Source organism: Delphinus delphis, chromosome 3, assembly GCF_949987515.2.
Source record: "Delphinus delphis chromosome 3, mDelDel1.2, whole genome shotgun sequence".
NCBI classification, from domain to species: domain Eukaryota; kingdom Metazoa; phylum Chordata; class Mammalia; order Artiodactyla; family Delphinidae; genus Delphinus; species Delphinus delphis.
Window position 1 is genome coordinate 154639686 of NC_082685.1, and position 17685 is coordinate 154657370.

At 37.1% G+C, this 17685-nt stretch overlaps 1 protein-coding gene across 2 annotated transcripts in view; it reads left to right on the forward strand.

The window, feature by feature from the left end:
- The window catches only part of CDH12 (cadherin 12), a 405814-nt gene that overhangs the window by 110079 nt on the left and 278050 nt on the right, over positions 1 to 17685 (forward strand). For both annotated transcript variants that reach the window (XM_060009645.1, XM_060009644.1), the window contains one exon: positions 13117 to 13533. In XM_060009645.1, the coding sequence (XP_059865628.1) occupies positions 13303 to 13533 (231 nt within the window). In that variant the 5' untranslated portion in view covers positions 13117 to 13302. The remainder of the gene's footprint in view (positions 1 to 13116; positions 13534 to 17685) is intronic.

Genomic DNA, 17685 nt, shown 5'->3' on the forward strand with positions numbered 1-17685 from the left:
ATGACATACAGGGATATTTTAATAAATCAACCCTGTAATTTATAATTTTTATATATATATATTTAAAGAGTGGGTTTTATAAATGAAAACATAATAATGTGGCATATAATAGATAAAGAAGCCATAGCAATATGAATAAGACTTTAAAGAGAGTTATGTAAGAGTTATGGAGACACCTTTGATGCTTCGTAATGAGAGAAAGAAGAGTTATCTTTAAAGAGTTATGTTTAAAGAGTTAACTTTAACTTTGTAAGAGTTAAAGAAGAGCTTGAGGTAATTCTAAGGGGAAAAAGAAGTCTTGCAAGCTTTGTGCAATCTCAGTATTATCTGGAATTATGGAATTAGAGAATGTGTGCTGCTTACTGTTTTTCTTTTCCTATAATAGCTCTTCTTCCTTTCCTTCTCCCACCCCACTATTTTTCTACTTGAAAAATTAAAATCCAATATCGATTCACGGACCTGAATATATCCCTCATTATCCCTCCAATAATATACAAGAAAAACCTCTCTAGTATTACATTTAAGGTTTAGAAATAAGAAAATCATTTTAAAAATTGGTTAGCGAGCTTCCCTGGTGGCACAGTGGTTGAGAGTCCGCCTGCCGATGCAGGGGACACGGGTTCGTGCCCCGGTCCGGGAAGATCCCACATGCCGCGGAGCGGCTGGGCCCGTGAGCCATGGCCGCTGAGCCTGCGCGTCCAGAGCCTGTGCTCCGCAACGGGAGAGGCCACAGCAGTGAGAGGCCCGCATACTGCAAAATAAATAAATAAATAAATAAATTAAATTAAATTAAATTAAAAATTGGTTAGTACATACAAGTAGTTTTTTACTTGAGAAAGACAAAATATTTTCTTGGTGTTCAGAAATCCAATCGATAGCTTTGTAGCCTCAATTATTTTTGTGTCTTGAAATCTGTACTGATATGTAGCTGGGTCACCCTGATGCCTTCTTATGCCCATTAAAACCCTCCAAATTAACACCCAGCCCCCAAATCTCCTCCCTCTTCCCTTCCCCATCCCCCATGCTCACCTACTCCTACCCCATGGTGTCCCCTCCCTGTCATGATGGTCCTGTAGTCATTCCTTTCTTCCTTACATCATTCCTTTTAGAAATATAGTCTGTGCTAATCTTAGGCTCATTTTCTTCCTGGATTTAGTCCCTCTGGAATTCTGGTGAGTAAAACTCCTCACTCCATTAAGTATTGGTATTATTTAAATCTTTGTGGTTCTCCATAAAGAGTAACATGATATTTATTTTTGCAACCCAAGGGCTCTTTTGCTGACGGTGGTTCAGATTCCCATGGGAAATCTGTAAAGGTGCTTTCAAGGCTTAGTCTAGCAAGTATGTCAAGGCATGGATTCAAACCCCTCTGTTACACAAGTTCAATGCCTCCAGTAATATTTGAAAAGAATGCACTTTCTTTGTGTGTTGGAAGAAAATCATACATTAACAGCATGTCTATTGATTCCCATTGAAGCATGAAGCAGCACTGGTATAACAAATGTGGGACTATCTCCAGCACAGATGATTTCTGTAAAAATTTAGAGGATGTACATGCTGCTTAGGCGGTCATGATGAAACCCTTAGGTACTAGCAGTGGTATATCAGTGGGCAGATTCTCAAATATGTGCCATATGTGAGTATTGAGGTAGGCACTGATCACTATTATGTAAAATCTATTAGCATATGCATCGTGACCCTGCTTGATTCAGTTTATTTCAAGAAGAAAAGACAATTTCAGGTGCCCTAACTACAGTCCAAAATCTTGAGTGTGAAGTCCACCATTTGGTCATTTGTGTGTGTGTGTGTGTGTGTGTGTGTGTGTTGGTAACAGTTTTATTGTGATATAATTTCCATACCATAGAATTCATACACTTTATGCAATTCAGTGTTTTATTGGTATACTCATATAACTGTGCATCACCACAATCTAATTTTAGATCACTAGTCACTTTTGTCCTACCTGGAAGAAATCCCAAACCCATTAGCAATTACTCCTCACACTTCACACCACGTACTAGCCCTGGGCAACCATTAATCTACCCTCTGTCTTTATATATTTGCCTAGTCTGAACATGTCATATAAATGAAATTCATACAATATGTGGTCTTTTGTGGCTAGCTTCTTTCTTTTAGCTCAGTGTTTTCAATGTTCATCAATGTTGCAGCATGTATTAGTACTGTATTCCTTTTCAGTCCAAATAATATTCCATTGCATGTTGGTGTGTAAACGAGCCAAAGATAGACACTGTAAATTGACTCCCAGGGTGTGTATGTCTTCACTGCAGGTTGATACCTGTTAGCTCAGAAGCCCATGTTTACAATAGTTACTTTAAACCCTTTGGATTCTAAGTTCATCATCTAGGCCCCTTCAAAGGCTAATTTCTCTGACTGCTCATTTCCCAGTATGTGGGTCACACTTTCCTGTTTCTTTGCATGTCTTGTAAGTGTTGAAAACCAGACTTTATAAATAATATATTGTAGCAGCAGTGATTATTGACCTCCAATCCTCTCCCCTGGAGGTCGTTCTTGCTGTTGTTTGCTTGGTCATTTATTTGTTTAGTGAATTGGGTGAATTTATTTGGAAACGTATACTACGTCTACAACGTGTGACCTCTGTTCAAGTTTGTTTTCTCTTGTTGATCTTTCAACCTGGCTACATATGGTATCGGTCCTGCATCAGCAGAAGCCACCTATTTGTCAGTGGCTGTGCTTAAGCCCCTTAGCTGGTCACATTTTTACCCTCTACCACTGGATATCTGTGTGACTTGTAGGCTGCTATTACTGAGTAATAAATTTGCATTTTTTGCTCCATGTTTAGTTGGGAACTGGTACTTAAAGATTTTATCTCTAATTACTTCTGAGAGGGCACAGTACTGAGGATACACACATTCTTCATGACTGCAAGGGATGTGTATAATTTTTAAGTCTGGATTCCTAGGAGTTGCCCCGGGGTCAGAGCAGATTATTGCTCAGTGGGTGTTTGGTGTGAAGTTGTATTTAAGCTCCTTGTGCCAGTGAAATGACCCCTCCCCGCCGCCCCCGACCCATGTTGATGTTCTGGCTGCAGGCTGGGGAGTGCTTTCACATCTCTTTCATTCCCAGTTGTGATCTCTAGTGAGTGAGTACAGCTTAGCACATGTGCATAGCCTTCCCAATCCCTAGAGTTGACTGATCCCAAAGGGCTCTTCTTGGTTATCCTTTTCTTGGTTCTATTAAACTCCTGGCTGCTCTTCCATTCTGTTCGTATCATAGATTTACCAAAATCTTTAATTGCTCTGTGCAAAGATCTCCACTGTTTCATCAGCACTCTTGGACAAGGAGTTCACATTCTGTTAGAAATAAAGTGTGTCCTCTCAAACACAGCCCTGGAGCTCTTTATCCTTTTGACCTTCCTTTCTCTTGAGAAGAATACCTGAAGCTCTGCAACAGAGCTGGGAGCCAGGACCTGCTCTTCCTGTAGTGCCATCCTCATGCTATGAGTGGCCATTGGTGATGGTGGTGACACGGGGTAACCACCCCTGATCTTCTCAGTTTGCCCCTACAAATGCAGAAACTTTGCCCTACAAGTGAGCTAGGGTGGGCCCCTCTATTCTCAGCCAGGTGTGCCTGGAGTAGAGCTTTCACTCTCTGAATGGAAGCTAGTGAGAAAGGAAGTCTTATTCTTTCCACCACACCTGCCTGAGACAGCATTTCTGAAACACAGGACTTGGGATGTGAAACGCCACTGCCAGCCTTTTCCTCCCAAGATAAAACCCAAGCTTGAGATTAGGAGCTGGGTAAAGAGCCTCCAACTTCTTTGTTGCTCCTGTCCAAAGTAGAGAGCTTCTGTAGCATAGACCTGGGACATATAAATTTAATAATATCACCTAAGAAAGCAGGTCATGGCTCAATGTCACAGACTCGTTCGGTTCTTACCAAGATTTAGTAGACTTCCTCAAATGAATGTCTCTCCATTTGCTGTATATGCTTAAGACAACTTCCAGTGACTTTAAATGATTGTTTTTTATTTTTTCAATTGTACTTTCTATTTTTTAATCTTTATTAGAGTATAATTGCCTTACAATGTTGTGTTAGTTTCTGCTGTACAACAAAGTGAATCAGCTATATGCATACATTTATCCCCATATCCCTTCCTTGAGCCTCCCTCCCACCCTCCCTATCCCACCCCTCCAGGTCGTCACAAAGCATCAAGCTAATCTCCCTGTGCTATGCAGCAGCTTCCAACTAGCCATCCGTTTTACATTTGGCAGTATATATAAAATAATTTTCTTAGTAAAATTGCTGTTTTGCTCTGAAGAGTGTCTACTGAACCCCTCACTTTGCTATTCTGAAGTATTGCACCTACACGCTATTTAGTTTTGCTCTCAAAATGTACACATTATAATTTGCTCTTTTCCCTTCAGTACTGATTAGCCTCATAAAACTAGGAATTCAGGAAGACTACTCAGGGTTGTGATGAAATTTAACATCCTTCAGATAATCTTGGCTCTTTTGCTAGAACTGTGATTTAATCCAGTCTTACTCTAAGCTGATTTTCTAAGCAGCTCTCCATCAGTCCCTTGTGGCTGGCCTCCTGTAAGTTTTCCTCTATCACAGCTAGAGCATTTTTCCCTTATTTTTTTGCTACAGAATTTGAATGCAATATAAAAATCCAAACTATTTTCCAATGTAAGATATCCTTCTTCCAGGCATCGTGAAAGTGGTAATAAAAATGGAGATCCTGCGGCTTTCAGCTCTTGAATTACTACTATTAACTAAGATTTCCATCATTTACAAGGCAGTCTCTGAATAGAACTCTAAAGAAGTTCTTTTTCTCCCAATTTTGCCCCCTTACTCTGTGTAAATTTCTCCTGTGTCTGGTAGGAAGTAGCTTGTACAATTTTTTAGCCATTAGCCAAGCCTCCAGGTAATGAAATCTCAGCCGTTTTTATGATAAAATATTTAAAAATCTCATTTATTTAATCACAATTTCTTAATTTACAAAAATGGTTTCAATATATTAAGAACTGGTTTTCTACTGAAGCTTTGTAAACAAAAATTTCTAGTGAATATTTGCATCAGGGTGTTGTTTTATGTGGTAAATAGGTATGGTCAAAATGCCTCAAAAATTGTAGTCTCATCCTTGAATATAATCACATTATGATTGAGTTACATCTCTGGTAATTTTTTCTTTATTTCCTAAGAATGAATAATTGCCTCTTTTTTCTATGTATTAATCATTATTTCATCAACACACTTTCCAACAAAGTGTGAATTTCTTCTCTGCCATTTAAAAACACTATGTAATTCATTCATTTTAATTCATTAATTTCTCCTCTTTGGTGTTATACCTCTTGGAATTCTTCTTCTCTTTAATCTGGACTGGTGCTCCCTGAGCCTATATACAGTTTCCTTCCTAAAATTCCTCTCTATTATTGTGCTGAAAATTTCCTTTGCCTTTCTTTTTGTTAAATATCCTTATTACTGAATCCCATGCTTTCCTCTTCTTTTTTTTTTAAATAAACTTTATTTTTGAGCACATTTAAATTTACAGAAAAATTGAAACAATAGTACAGAGAATTCACATATATCCAGCACCTCTGAGATTATATCTTACATTAGCATGATACATTTGTTACAATTAAATAATAAATATTAACACATTATTATTAACTAGAGTCCATACTTTATTCAGATTTTCTTAGCTCTTACCTAATGTCCTTTTTCTGTTCCAGCATCCCATCTGTTACATTTAGTTTTCACGTTTCCTTAGGTATCTCTTGGCTATGACAACTTTCCTTTTTTTTTGTTGTTTTTTGTTTTTTAAACAAGACGTGCCTTTATTTATTTATTTGGCCACATTGTGTGGCTTGCGGGATCTTAGTTTCCCAACCTGGGATTGAATCTGGGCCCCCTGAAGTGGAAGTTCAGAGTCCAAACCACTGGGCCACCAGGGAATTCCCAAGATTTTCCTTGTTTTTGATGACACTCAAAGTTTTCAAAAGTACTGCTCAGGCATTTTATAGAATGTCACTCAGTTGGGATTTGTCTAATGTATTTCTCATGAGTAGACTGTTGTTATTGATTTTGCAGAGGAACACCAAAGAAGTAAACTGCCTTTTTCAGAACATCACATCAAGGGTGCTCTAACAATGCAGTTAAAAATAACACCATGAATGTAAATGTGTGCTCAAATCTGTCTTCCGAGAGAGGGAAGGAGAGAGATTGTGTTCCTTGTCATCCATACTGGAAAGATGTCCCATGTTGAGTTTCTTTTTTTTTTCTCCCACAGATATTTTTTCTTAGCTTATTGACGATACCAGTATCATATCATTTACTGTGTGTGTGTGTGTATATATATATATATATATATATATACTATATATATATAGTAAAGAGTAGGGTCTGGATAAGTCAGAGAGCAAGGATTAATGAACTCCACAGATCAAGATCAGAGAGTAATTATCACCTTCAGACATCTTTATTTAACTTCTAAGAGACAATGGAAGTGGCTTTACCATCCATACTTCTCTACTTCTCAGTGTTAAGTTTGTAACATAGAAGAGTTGGGGTTAAGATTTTGCTGCACCAGAGAGAGTGTAAATTTTCCTTTTGGTTTGGGCTTACTAGGACCAAGAGAGGTGTGGTAGGGATATTTGCTCATCCCCAATGTATTCCAAAAACGAGAACCACTTGTAATAATTAACATACCTGTCAACCTAGTAAGACATCATCTAACAAAGATAGACCCTTTCAGTGTAATTTATATAAAGTAGACCCCTTTTCAAGAGCTATTCTTAAAAACAAACACACCCAAAATTAAATAAGTAACTACAAAAACCACAGCCTTCGGTATCTCTCAGTTCTAACGACACATTTAACGGAAAAGCTGTCACTGGGTATTTCACATCTAACTAACCCCTGCTTTGATATATGACCATTTTTTTAAATCTCCCTTCTGCTAAAAGCAATGTGTGGCTCCAGAGACTCATCATTGGGTTTGGAAAGTCTTTGGAAAGCCAATTTGGCTCCACAAAATTTAGGAATAATAGACAAATGTAAAATTTTAAACACTGTGCCCGAAATCCAGTATATGGAGTAAAACGCATCTCTGGTGATGTCCTTTGTAACAAATATGTCTTCTTTAAAGTTCCCATGTTTCCATAGGGTGCTGACACCTCAGAACAAGTCTCTGTTCTTGATCTTGTAACAGCACCATTGGTGCTGGGGCAAGTGTACCCAGGTTGATGGCTCCTCATAATTTTTCCTTGTAATTTTGACTATATTCCATGCCTGAGGGAGTTGTTTCTCTTTTACTTAAGAACCAGAGTCCTTCAATCTCCTTGCATTACTTTTGTTGTGATATAACACTTTAAAAGCTCCCCGGCTGACAATGTGGCTGGAGGCTGGGATCTGCTGGGAGCAGCATCCTGCACTGAAAATAATATCTGTTCCTCTGTTCACTGAAGCACCACAGTCTTATAGAGTGTTGGAATGGATTTTAGGATCCTAATACAATAACATGAGTTAGGAAATGCGTGTGTATACACGTTCTAATTGAATGATGAGATTAACATATATTTTATTTCTTCCTGTATTTAGCTCTACAGACATAAGAATATTGTTGATGGTGTCCCCACAATTCAAATGCTACCTGACAGACAGTTACTTAGCGTAAAACTATGCTATGACGTTATTAGACATTATTCCTCAGATCTGTCTTGTTCCAAAGCCTATCTTTTCATTTATTTCTTTTATTATGATTTTTTAAAACTATACCAAGCCTGGAAGTGACCCCCAAATTCAGAGTCATCACTTAGATCCCACAGGCTGCCCTCTCATCTGACAGACCCCAGCACAGCACCCGCAGTTCAGTCTAACTGGGAAGAGGCTGGACAGCTGGAAAGTGCCTTACCTTCTCTGTGCTTTGGGTCACCCGGCCTGTCTAGCGCCTTGCTGGGTGGATAAGCTGGGCTGTTGTGCCGTTTCTGAGTTTTCAGCCACCATCCAGTCCTGTTAGCACACTGGCCATGTCTATTATAGCTTTTTTTTCTTTTCTTCTGTCTCTGCCTAGAATTATGTGTCTCTTTTTACATCCTGGTGGGTGAGGGCTGGGGGTCCTGAACCTCCTGACTTCAAAGGAACTATATTGACCTAATTGCTTCAAATCTTCTAATTTCACAGAAGATCTAAATGAGTCTAAGAAACTTTATGCTGCCCAATACTGAAGTAACTACTTTGCTTTGGAAACAGAATTTGGAACTCAGGTCTTCAAGCTCATATTCATTGTCTTGCTAGGATTTGAAACCCTTGATGCTCTCATCTATTTATGCATTCATTCATTCAGGGATAGTGGAGAACAGAATCCAAGGGGATGGGCTCTTGAGTCAGAGTGCCCAGATTCAAACCCGCCTGCTATGCAGTCCTCTGTGGACAATGGTCAAGTCATTTAACTTCTCTATTCCTCCATTCTATCTGTCAAATGGGTATAATAACACCTTCACAGAACAATTGTACTGGTGCAGAACACACAACATTATATGGAACATAGTGAGTTTTCAGTGAAAGTTGGCTATTATCATTCTATGACTGATTCCCTCAAACTTAACAAATGCTTTTTTGGTACTTACAATACACTGTTATAGATGCCAGGAACAGCACAGCTGAGAAAAGCTGACAAAAGAGACATCATTGCTACTCTTTTAGCCCCTGTTCACTCTACTCAGAAAAGTGGAACAAATAATCATACAAATAAACCTGTAATATAAATTATTACTATTGTTAATAATATTATTTATCAGTAAAGGGTTTGAGAGAAGGGGAGAATGGCAAGGGTCTAGCATGGTGTAGAGGTAGATCATGCAGGCCCTATTAAGTTCATGAATATCATCATAAAAATCCTGGCTTTTAAGATCTACTGTCTTAGCAACTTCCAGATATACAATACAGTGTTAACTACAGTCATCGTGCTGTGTGTTACATCCTCAGCATACAGTGAGAACGCTTTACATTTTTGTTTTTTGGTTTTTGGGGTTTTTTTTTTTTTTTTGCGGTACGTGGGCCTCTCGCTGTTCTGGCCTCTCCCGTTGCGGAGCAACAGGCTGCGGACGCGCAGGCTCAGCGGCCATGGCTCACAGGCCCAGCCGCTCCGCGGCATGTGGGATCTTCCCGGACCAGGGCACGAACCCGTGTCCCCTGCATCGGCAGGCGGACTCTCAACCACTGCGCCACCAGGGAAACCCGGCTTTACATTTTTAATTATAGATCTTTCTACTACAATGTGGTATGTGAGTTCCTAAAAAGCTTTGCCTTCTGCAGAATTCATACTAAAACAGCAGCATTCATGGCAAAGAATAAGATTAAGTGCATATCTTCAGAACCTATGAGGTCACCCCTGGCCATCACCATCCTAATGAAAATATCAGCTAAATAAACTACTCATACATTCCTGTAAATATAAAAACATATTTTAACAAAAAAGGAGAAAGTAATTTGATGGCAGGGATACGGGACACAGCAGGCTAAGTAGAATATGTGTCCAGAGAGAACCAAAGGAAAGAACAAGAAGTGGGCACGAGGCGAGGGAAATGGGGGGCTCTTCTGCCACACTGTACTCTTCTGTGGCTCCTTTTCACTTCAGCCTCATGACAATGTTTTGCATTTAGGGGCTGTTTTTGGTGATGTGAATCTTTACAGTGCTGGGGAATTAGCTTATGAAAAAACATACTTTCTATGTTACTTTTACATTCTTCTTCACATCACAAACACCCATTCTAAGGTGACAAAAGGAGGATGATGTGGGCCAATTAGAATTTCTGAAAGATTCCTCTAAAAGGAGATCAAAACTCAGATTTCAGACACCTCCACTTCCAAGGGGAAAGTGTATCTGGACTCATAGTGATGGTACTGATGATGAATATAGCCAGCTGGACAATATCAAAAATCTCTAATATAAAATAAAAAGGCACTGTTTAAAGAAATAACTTTAGGTATCAATGCTCACTAAAATCTGAATTTTTATAACTCATGCCCCAAAAAAATGGAGGAGAAAAAATCAATGGAACAGAAAGGCAAAAGTACAACCTAATTATATATAATAGACTAGGTTTGGGAAGTTAGAGTTCCTGCCATCCATTTATTCTACTCATGTTTATCTCCCTATCTGTTCTGTATATATGCCTGGGGTAGGATTGACATGAGTAGGGGAAGAAACATGGACAAGGTGGAAAATACAAGAAATTAAAACATTTTAGTTTTTGGTGTTAGTAATTTAAACTTGAAAACAGATGAGGAAAACGTGCATTATTTTTACACAGGCTTATTGCATAGAGTTGCAAATATCCTCGGACATCGCAAATATATTGTCACACAAACATGACACAGTTTGTGCTAGATACTCGAATTTTGAATGTTAAGAATACATTACTTAAGTAGAAATTGCGGGTGGGATTTAAACTCTATTGTTTAAATCAGTTCTATTCAGTAGAAAATAATGCAAATCACAAATGCAAGCTGCATCTATAATTGTAATTTTTTAGTAAACATTAAAAATTAAAAAGAAATAGGTCACATTAAATAGTTTATATTTATTTAACTTCTATATCCAAAATATCACCAGGTCAACAACTAATAAATATAGAAACAATAGTCGGATTTTACATTATTTTTTTTTGTACTAGTTTTTTGAAATGTATATAATTGAAAAGTAGAGCACATCTCAACATCAACTTGCGAGATTTCAACTAGACAGCCACATATGGCTAGTGGTTAGCATATTGCATAATATAGATCTAAGTTAACTTTTTATGAACATTATTTTGCCAGAATGAAAAGATGCAATAAAATATATACTGTTTATGTTTTTGTTAGTAGCTAACAGGTGCACCCCTTCAGGCCAGAAAAAAATACATATCCTGCTTTATTTCTCCTTTTGGGAGTGTCCTTGTAGGATGCTCTCAAAGTATAAATTTTAACCCTCCCCATCTCATATCTTAACTCAAGCATAGTGAATTGCTCTCACGTTAAATGTTTAAATTTGAATATTTGCAAAGAATGCATTATACTTTTTATTATATTGTATGTAACTGAATAATCATTAAACCAAATTGCAAATGACAGGTTGACAAAATGCCCTGTTTTATAGGTGTGTGATTGAATATGTATTGTTTTACTTCTCTTGTTTTGGAAGCGCTGTACATAATTTCTGGCCTCCAACATTTTTGGCCCTTGGAAACTTCCCAGGCTGTGGGCAATGGGCCCCTAGTGCCAAATGCATGAAAGTTCCCTGGCTGGAACCACATTTGTCCCATGCTGCTTACAGAACATAGATCTGCTGTTACCTTTAGGTCTCACTGCAGTTGGCACCTATAACAGGCTTTTGCTAACTTAAGTTTTGGTCACTTAAGTTTTGCCATCAGGATATTCTGTTTGCTATCTTTTTTTTTTTTTTTTTTTTTTTTTAACAGCACTGGTACATTTGCCCTCATTTCTTTATATGACTATTTATTTTCCATTTCTGATTTACGAGAGGGAAGGATTGTGTCTGTTATCTTATCTACTGTTTAACAAAGGTCCTAGTACCTTGTAAACACCCAAACCTTAGATAAGTGAATGAAAAAAAGTGTTTGTTGTAAGGGGATGTTCAAAGCTCATTTTACCTAGATGCAGGGCAGAGGTTGTCCATCTGATAGGGACCCAAGGTTGCTCTGAGCTGCACACCACCTACAAAATAATTCCTTTTTATCCAGTGTTTCTAGTATGCCAAGGCTAGAGAAACTTTTTTTAAACTTAAAGCTTATAATAAAGACTTATAAAACAATCTGAGATTTTCTCAATAACTTACATCTTAGTAAGATCATTTACGTTTAGTAATTTATGTTATTCTTTCTTTCATGGTCCTATTCTACCTATTCTCTAACTTCAGAGAATTTTTTTGCTTTTTTAAAACTGCTTTGTTTTTTCCTTATTCTCTAAATCTCTGGTTCTCAATCTTGGCCTATTTTGCTCCTCCCAGGGAATATTTATCTGGCAATGTCTGGAGACATTTTTTGGTTGTCAAAACTGACTGTGAGAGAGGATGCTACTGTCATCTATCGAGTAAAGGAAAGGGGGTGCTGCTAGAAATCATAAAATGCACATGCTGGCTCCCCAGCAACAAAGAGTTATCCATCCCAAAAGGTCAATTGTGCCGTTTGTGAAATCCTACTTTCAGTTCACTTTAAAAATAGTGATCCTGGAAAAGAACTCTAATACAAAAAATACGTGCACCCCAATGTTCATAGCAGCACTATTTACAATAGCCAAGACATGGAAACAACTTAAGTGTCCATTGACAGATGAATGGTTAAAGAAGATGTGGTATATATAGACAATGGAATATTACTCAGCCATGAAAAAAGAATGAAATAATGCCATTTGCAGCACTAATGCCATTTGGATGGACCTAAAGATTATCATACTAAGTCGACCTAAAGATTATCATACTAAGTCAGACAGAGAAAAACAAATACATGATATCCCTCATATGTGGAATATAAAAAAAGTGATACAAATGAACTTATTTACAAAACAGAAATAGACTCACAGACATAGAAAACAAACATGGTTACCAAAGGGGAAAGGCGGGGATGAATTGGGAATTCAGGACTAAAAGATACACACTACTATATATAAAATAAATAAACAACAAGGACCTACTGTATAGCACAGGGAATTATATTCAATATCTTGTAATAAACTATAATGGAAAAAATCTAACAAAGAATATATATATATATATATATATCTGAATTACTTTGCTGTACACTTGAAATAATGTAAATCAACTATACTTCAATTACAAAAACAGTGATCCCTGTTTTATTCTTAATATGATTATTAAATTAAAAAAATGATTGCTTCTATTTATGATATACCTGTTGCTTTATTGTAATTCATACTTTTCAAGTCTGTAAAACAAACTCAGATGTTTTATCCAAGTTAACAGGTTAAAGAGCAGTGACCATTTACCAATATAACTCTTTTAAAGACTTTCCTCTCTGTTTCTTTAAATGTTGGCAGATATAATGAAAGTTTTGATGACTATCATCATGTAATTCTATCAATTTAATGTATCTTTGTTAATCTGTTTTATAGGTCCCTTTAGATGGAATATAATATAGCAGAAGCCTTTTCATCAAAAGGATTGATGCCTGCATTATCATTTCTGCAATAAAAGAGAGAGCTAAGTGGTAGAGGCCACAGACACCTCAAACCTGGATTCCACAATACTGCATTAAGTGCTGGAGTTTTTATTACTCTGCTGTAGGAAAGCTTTTGCCAATGCTTACAAGGAACTGTTTATCCCTGCTGCTCTGGGTCCTGTTTGATGGAGGTCTCCTAACACCACTTCAACCTCAGCCACAGCAGACTTTAGCCACAGAACCAAGAGAGAATGTTATCCACCTGCCAGGGTGGCGATCACATTTCCAACGAGTTAAACGTGGCTGGGTATGGAATCAATTTTTTGTGCTGGAGGAATACATGGGCTCCGAGCCTCAGTATGTGGGAAAGGTAATGGCGTGTTTCTTTTGACAACAACTTGATGGCAAGGGGGCTTATGCATTGTGTATTGTGTATGGATGTTTTGCACAGGAGTTGAACAAACCGGTGAGTAGAACACTGGAATTGAAATCTGAGTGACCTGGTTTCTCTTCCTGACTCAATGGCCTGGGTAAGCTTTGGAATATCATTTAATCCCTCTTTGCTTCCATTCTCCCTGGTTATTTTAATGAAGTTAATATATATTCTGTTCCTATTTTTGGCATTATTCGCCAAAGACATGAAGTTAATATGTGTAGATGAAATTAAAACTGTTACTATAACGCATTATTGGTCATAGCCATTCTGGAATTGTTTACCAATGAGAGACAGGAAAAATCAGCAGGTATAAATAGTCTACATTTTTGTTGATATCTTTGAATGACCAGAATGTCTCCCTTTCCCTCCCTCTTGGAAAACATGATATACCATTTAGGTTGTGGTTCTGGAGTATAGATGGTCTCAGACTTACAATCGTTTGATTTAGGATTTTTTAACTTTACAATGTCATGAAAACAGTATGCATTCTGTACTCGCATAACCATTCTGTTTTTCACTTTTAGTACAATATTCAATAAACTACATGAGATAGTCAACACTTGATTATAAAATAGGCTCTGTGCTAGATGATTTTTTCCGAGTGTAGGTTAATATAAGTGTTCTGAGAATGTTTAAGTCTGTCTAGGCTAAGTAATGATAATCAGTAGAATAGGTGTATTAAATGCTTTTCGACTTACAATATTTTCAGTTTACAATGAGTTTATTGGGATGTAACCCCATTGTAAGTTGAGGAAGCTCTATATTTGATTTGGCTTGCTTATACTTTATAAATAATTCCATTATTTTAGGCTTTACAAGCTATTTATGAAGCTATTTATGGCCAAAGTAATAAATGCTGGAACCCAGATATGTACACATAAATCTCAACACAATACACAAATTTTAATCTTATTGTAATTTTAAAGAAATTAAAATTTTTTCACAAAATAGTTGATGGCAACTGTTTCAGCACATTTGTGTTTCACTGCTATTTTTCTTACATAAAATTTTTGACTCATGTCTATAATAGATAGACCGTATCAATGATACCAGAATATTTTCCAGAAAAATAAATATTTTATGTATTTTGATATTTCCATTTTTTAATTTTCTAAAAGATTTTTCTATGGTTTTAATAAAAATATTTATGTTTGAAGAGAGTTTAAAATAAATCCAAAGACAGAAATGGAAAACCATAGTAGAAGGAGTATTAGGAAGCTGATATAGAAGATTATGTCTCTGGAATATTAAAGTCCCTAGAGATTTCAGAAAACCTAAACTAATGAGAAACATGATGAGTCTTATGATTCTAATACTGGCTCAAAGGAAGCAAATCTATTCAAGATCTAAATTCTTTGCCCTATGATTTTAGAATTTACCTTTTGGAAATTTACTTTTAAAATATTGAATAATACAGTGGGGAAGGTCTTCAGATAGAACCTTGCTGAAAATGAACATGTAGCCAGGGTTGCCCTAGTGTTACCAAACACAAGTTTATGTGCCCGATGCACCGTGAGTCCAAACAAACCAAAACATCAAAGTTTGGAGCAGAGAAAGGTTTATTGCAGGGCGATACAAGTAGATGGGTGGCTCCTGCCCCCAAAACCCTGAGCTCCCTGAAGGCTTTCAGCAGGGAGGCAAGGTGAGGGAGGGGTGTGGTTAGTTGTTGCAAACTTCTTGGTGTCGGTATCCTTTGTTCTTGCAGCTGTCCACATAGGCCAGGTCAGGATGTTCCTGTAAACCTCCAACAAGACAAAAGTTATTCTCTGTTCTGCAACTTTTTATCTCTACATGAATGGACTCTTAAAGGTCAGAGTCTTGAGAATAGGTTATCCTGTATATTTCAAGCAATAGGCAACATTCTTTTACAAAAGGTGCAGAGCCAGCATGACTAAGCATAGGCAACAGAGTACAAAGGTAAAAGAAACAGATCTAATATGGAGTCAGATTTGTTCTTCCCTATTACACTACTGTGTATGGGCCCTGAGCAAATTTATTTTCTGTGGGGTACCTATCTATACATAAAATTTGAGTCACATCAAATCAGTCTTTGAGTACCATTCTGGCAGTCCAATTTTTAGTGATCTTGCAAAAAATATACAATGCCGTTTAGCAGGAGTAATATCCTTGACAGGCCGTCTACTAGGAATCAGGGCCTGGTCTTGTGGCCCTGGGACAACTCCATAGGTGGTAGTCCTGAGGTCCATATGGTATCTGGTGAACCCCAAAATTGAGCAGAAAGTCAGAAAGACCCTTAAAGGAGAGAAATGTCTGCTGAGGCCCAAGCAATTCTAATCCATCCCAGGGCACCCCACTCAGATGGCATTGCTCCACAAATAGCCCTCGGCACAAGATGGGCCTTAGCAACTTTTGAGGAAAGCACTCCCAAGCATGGATGTCCCCTGATGTTACCATACATAGTTTCTGCTTGTATGATTCCTCTATGTGATCACAGAATATAAAAAAATCACTAACCTTTTCTATGGTGAGATAATTTCATGTTGTCCTGGTGCACTCATTTCTTGTGAGTTAATTTTGCATAAGGATTGAGTTTTCAAATCCAAGACAAATGAAGAGGGCATAGCTCTAGAACTCTGCCTCCTGGGTGTCAGTTATATCAACTCTGCTTGTGATGGAAGCTGGACATCGCATTGAGGTTCTGGGCAAATGTCTGCTGAGAAGCCATTCTCTGGTTTTGACTAAAGCAGATCCATAGTCTTTGCTTGCCAGAATTTGAGGTGAAAATTTAAATTTTGTTGAAAATTTAATGAATTGACTTTTAATCTATCCTAGCTAGTGTAGTATTTCACATCCCAATGGACATGATTAAAAGGATCTAGGAGCTGCTTATGCAAGCTTTGATAGCCTTGAATTCTATTTTTATAATTACTATGATAGTATGGAATTCACCCAAATCATTTAAGAGATGAATTAGTGTTTATAAATAGATTAAAAAGGTCTAAGATCTAGCCTATTATGAAATTAAAATATTATTTTCATAGACACATGGTTCCCCATTTGTAAAGTATAATGAAAACCCATGGTTCTCAGGTAATGTATGTTTCTAATGCAAATGAAACAACAGTTGCCAAGATTTCCTTTCCACATGGAAACTAATTAAAGTTTAATTAACTCTGTCTTGATGATTGTAGATGTGGAAATAGTGATATGATAACATTGGGACCAATTCAAGCATTATATATATGTGTGTAAACATATAAATATATTTGTGCTCCTGCTTTTCTCTGGAAAGGCTCTGAGACAGTTCATAGTAAAGCAAGGTGCTATAAATAACATGGAACTCTGTGTCAAGGGAGTGCACAAGTGTCAAGAACAATGGTCAACTGAACTATTCTAAGTGAGCTTCAAATTTAATGTATGTTTCTTTTCAGCAAGAACATACATGGAAAGTATTAATTTGTAGAGTTCCCACTATTGGAAACTCCACTTATTGAGAGAAAAAAGCAATTTCCCTACCTTCAAATATAAAATAATTTCTTCCGGTAGAAATTAAAGGGGGGTGGTTGAGTGGCTTAATAGATATTAGCCTCAACACTGTTATATTTAATATTTAAAAGGAGCAGGTGTTATTGTTGACATCCTTTCAAGAAAGACCAAACCTTGGTGTTGCTTATAATGAATATTATTTTATATACAAATACATCCCAAGTGTGTCAAGAGGCAAAATCAATGCTTTTCTCAAATAGACATTTTGGATTTACTACAACACTTGGACACGTGTAAGGTGCCATATTGCAAAGCAACACAGAAATTAATTTGATCAGCAAACATTTTAAATTCATTTATTACCTGTTGCTCAAAGTCACCTCAAAAAATTATTATTAAAGACACACACACGTGCACATTTGCTTACACACACACATGCACAGTAAGTTGCTTATACCAACAAATATAACTGGGTGTCTTTGTCTGTATAGTACTAAATTATGTCATAGCCTCAAAGCTATGTATCAAGAAAGTGCTACCCATCTCATCTTCAAATAATAATTTAGAAAATTGAGTTGTCACTTCAGATGATCTTTGTTAGCAGCAATTCTTAAGTTGAAAGTATTTAAAATGGCAGAA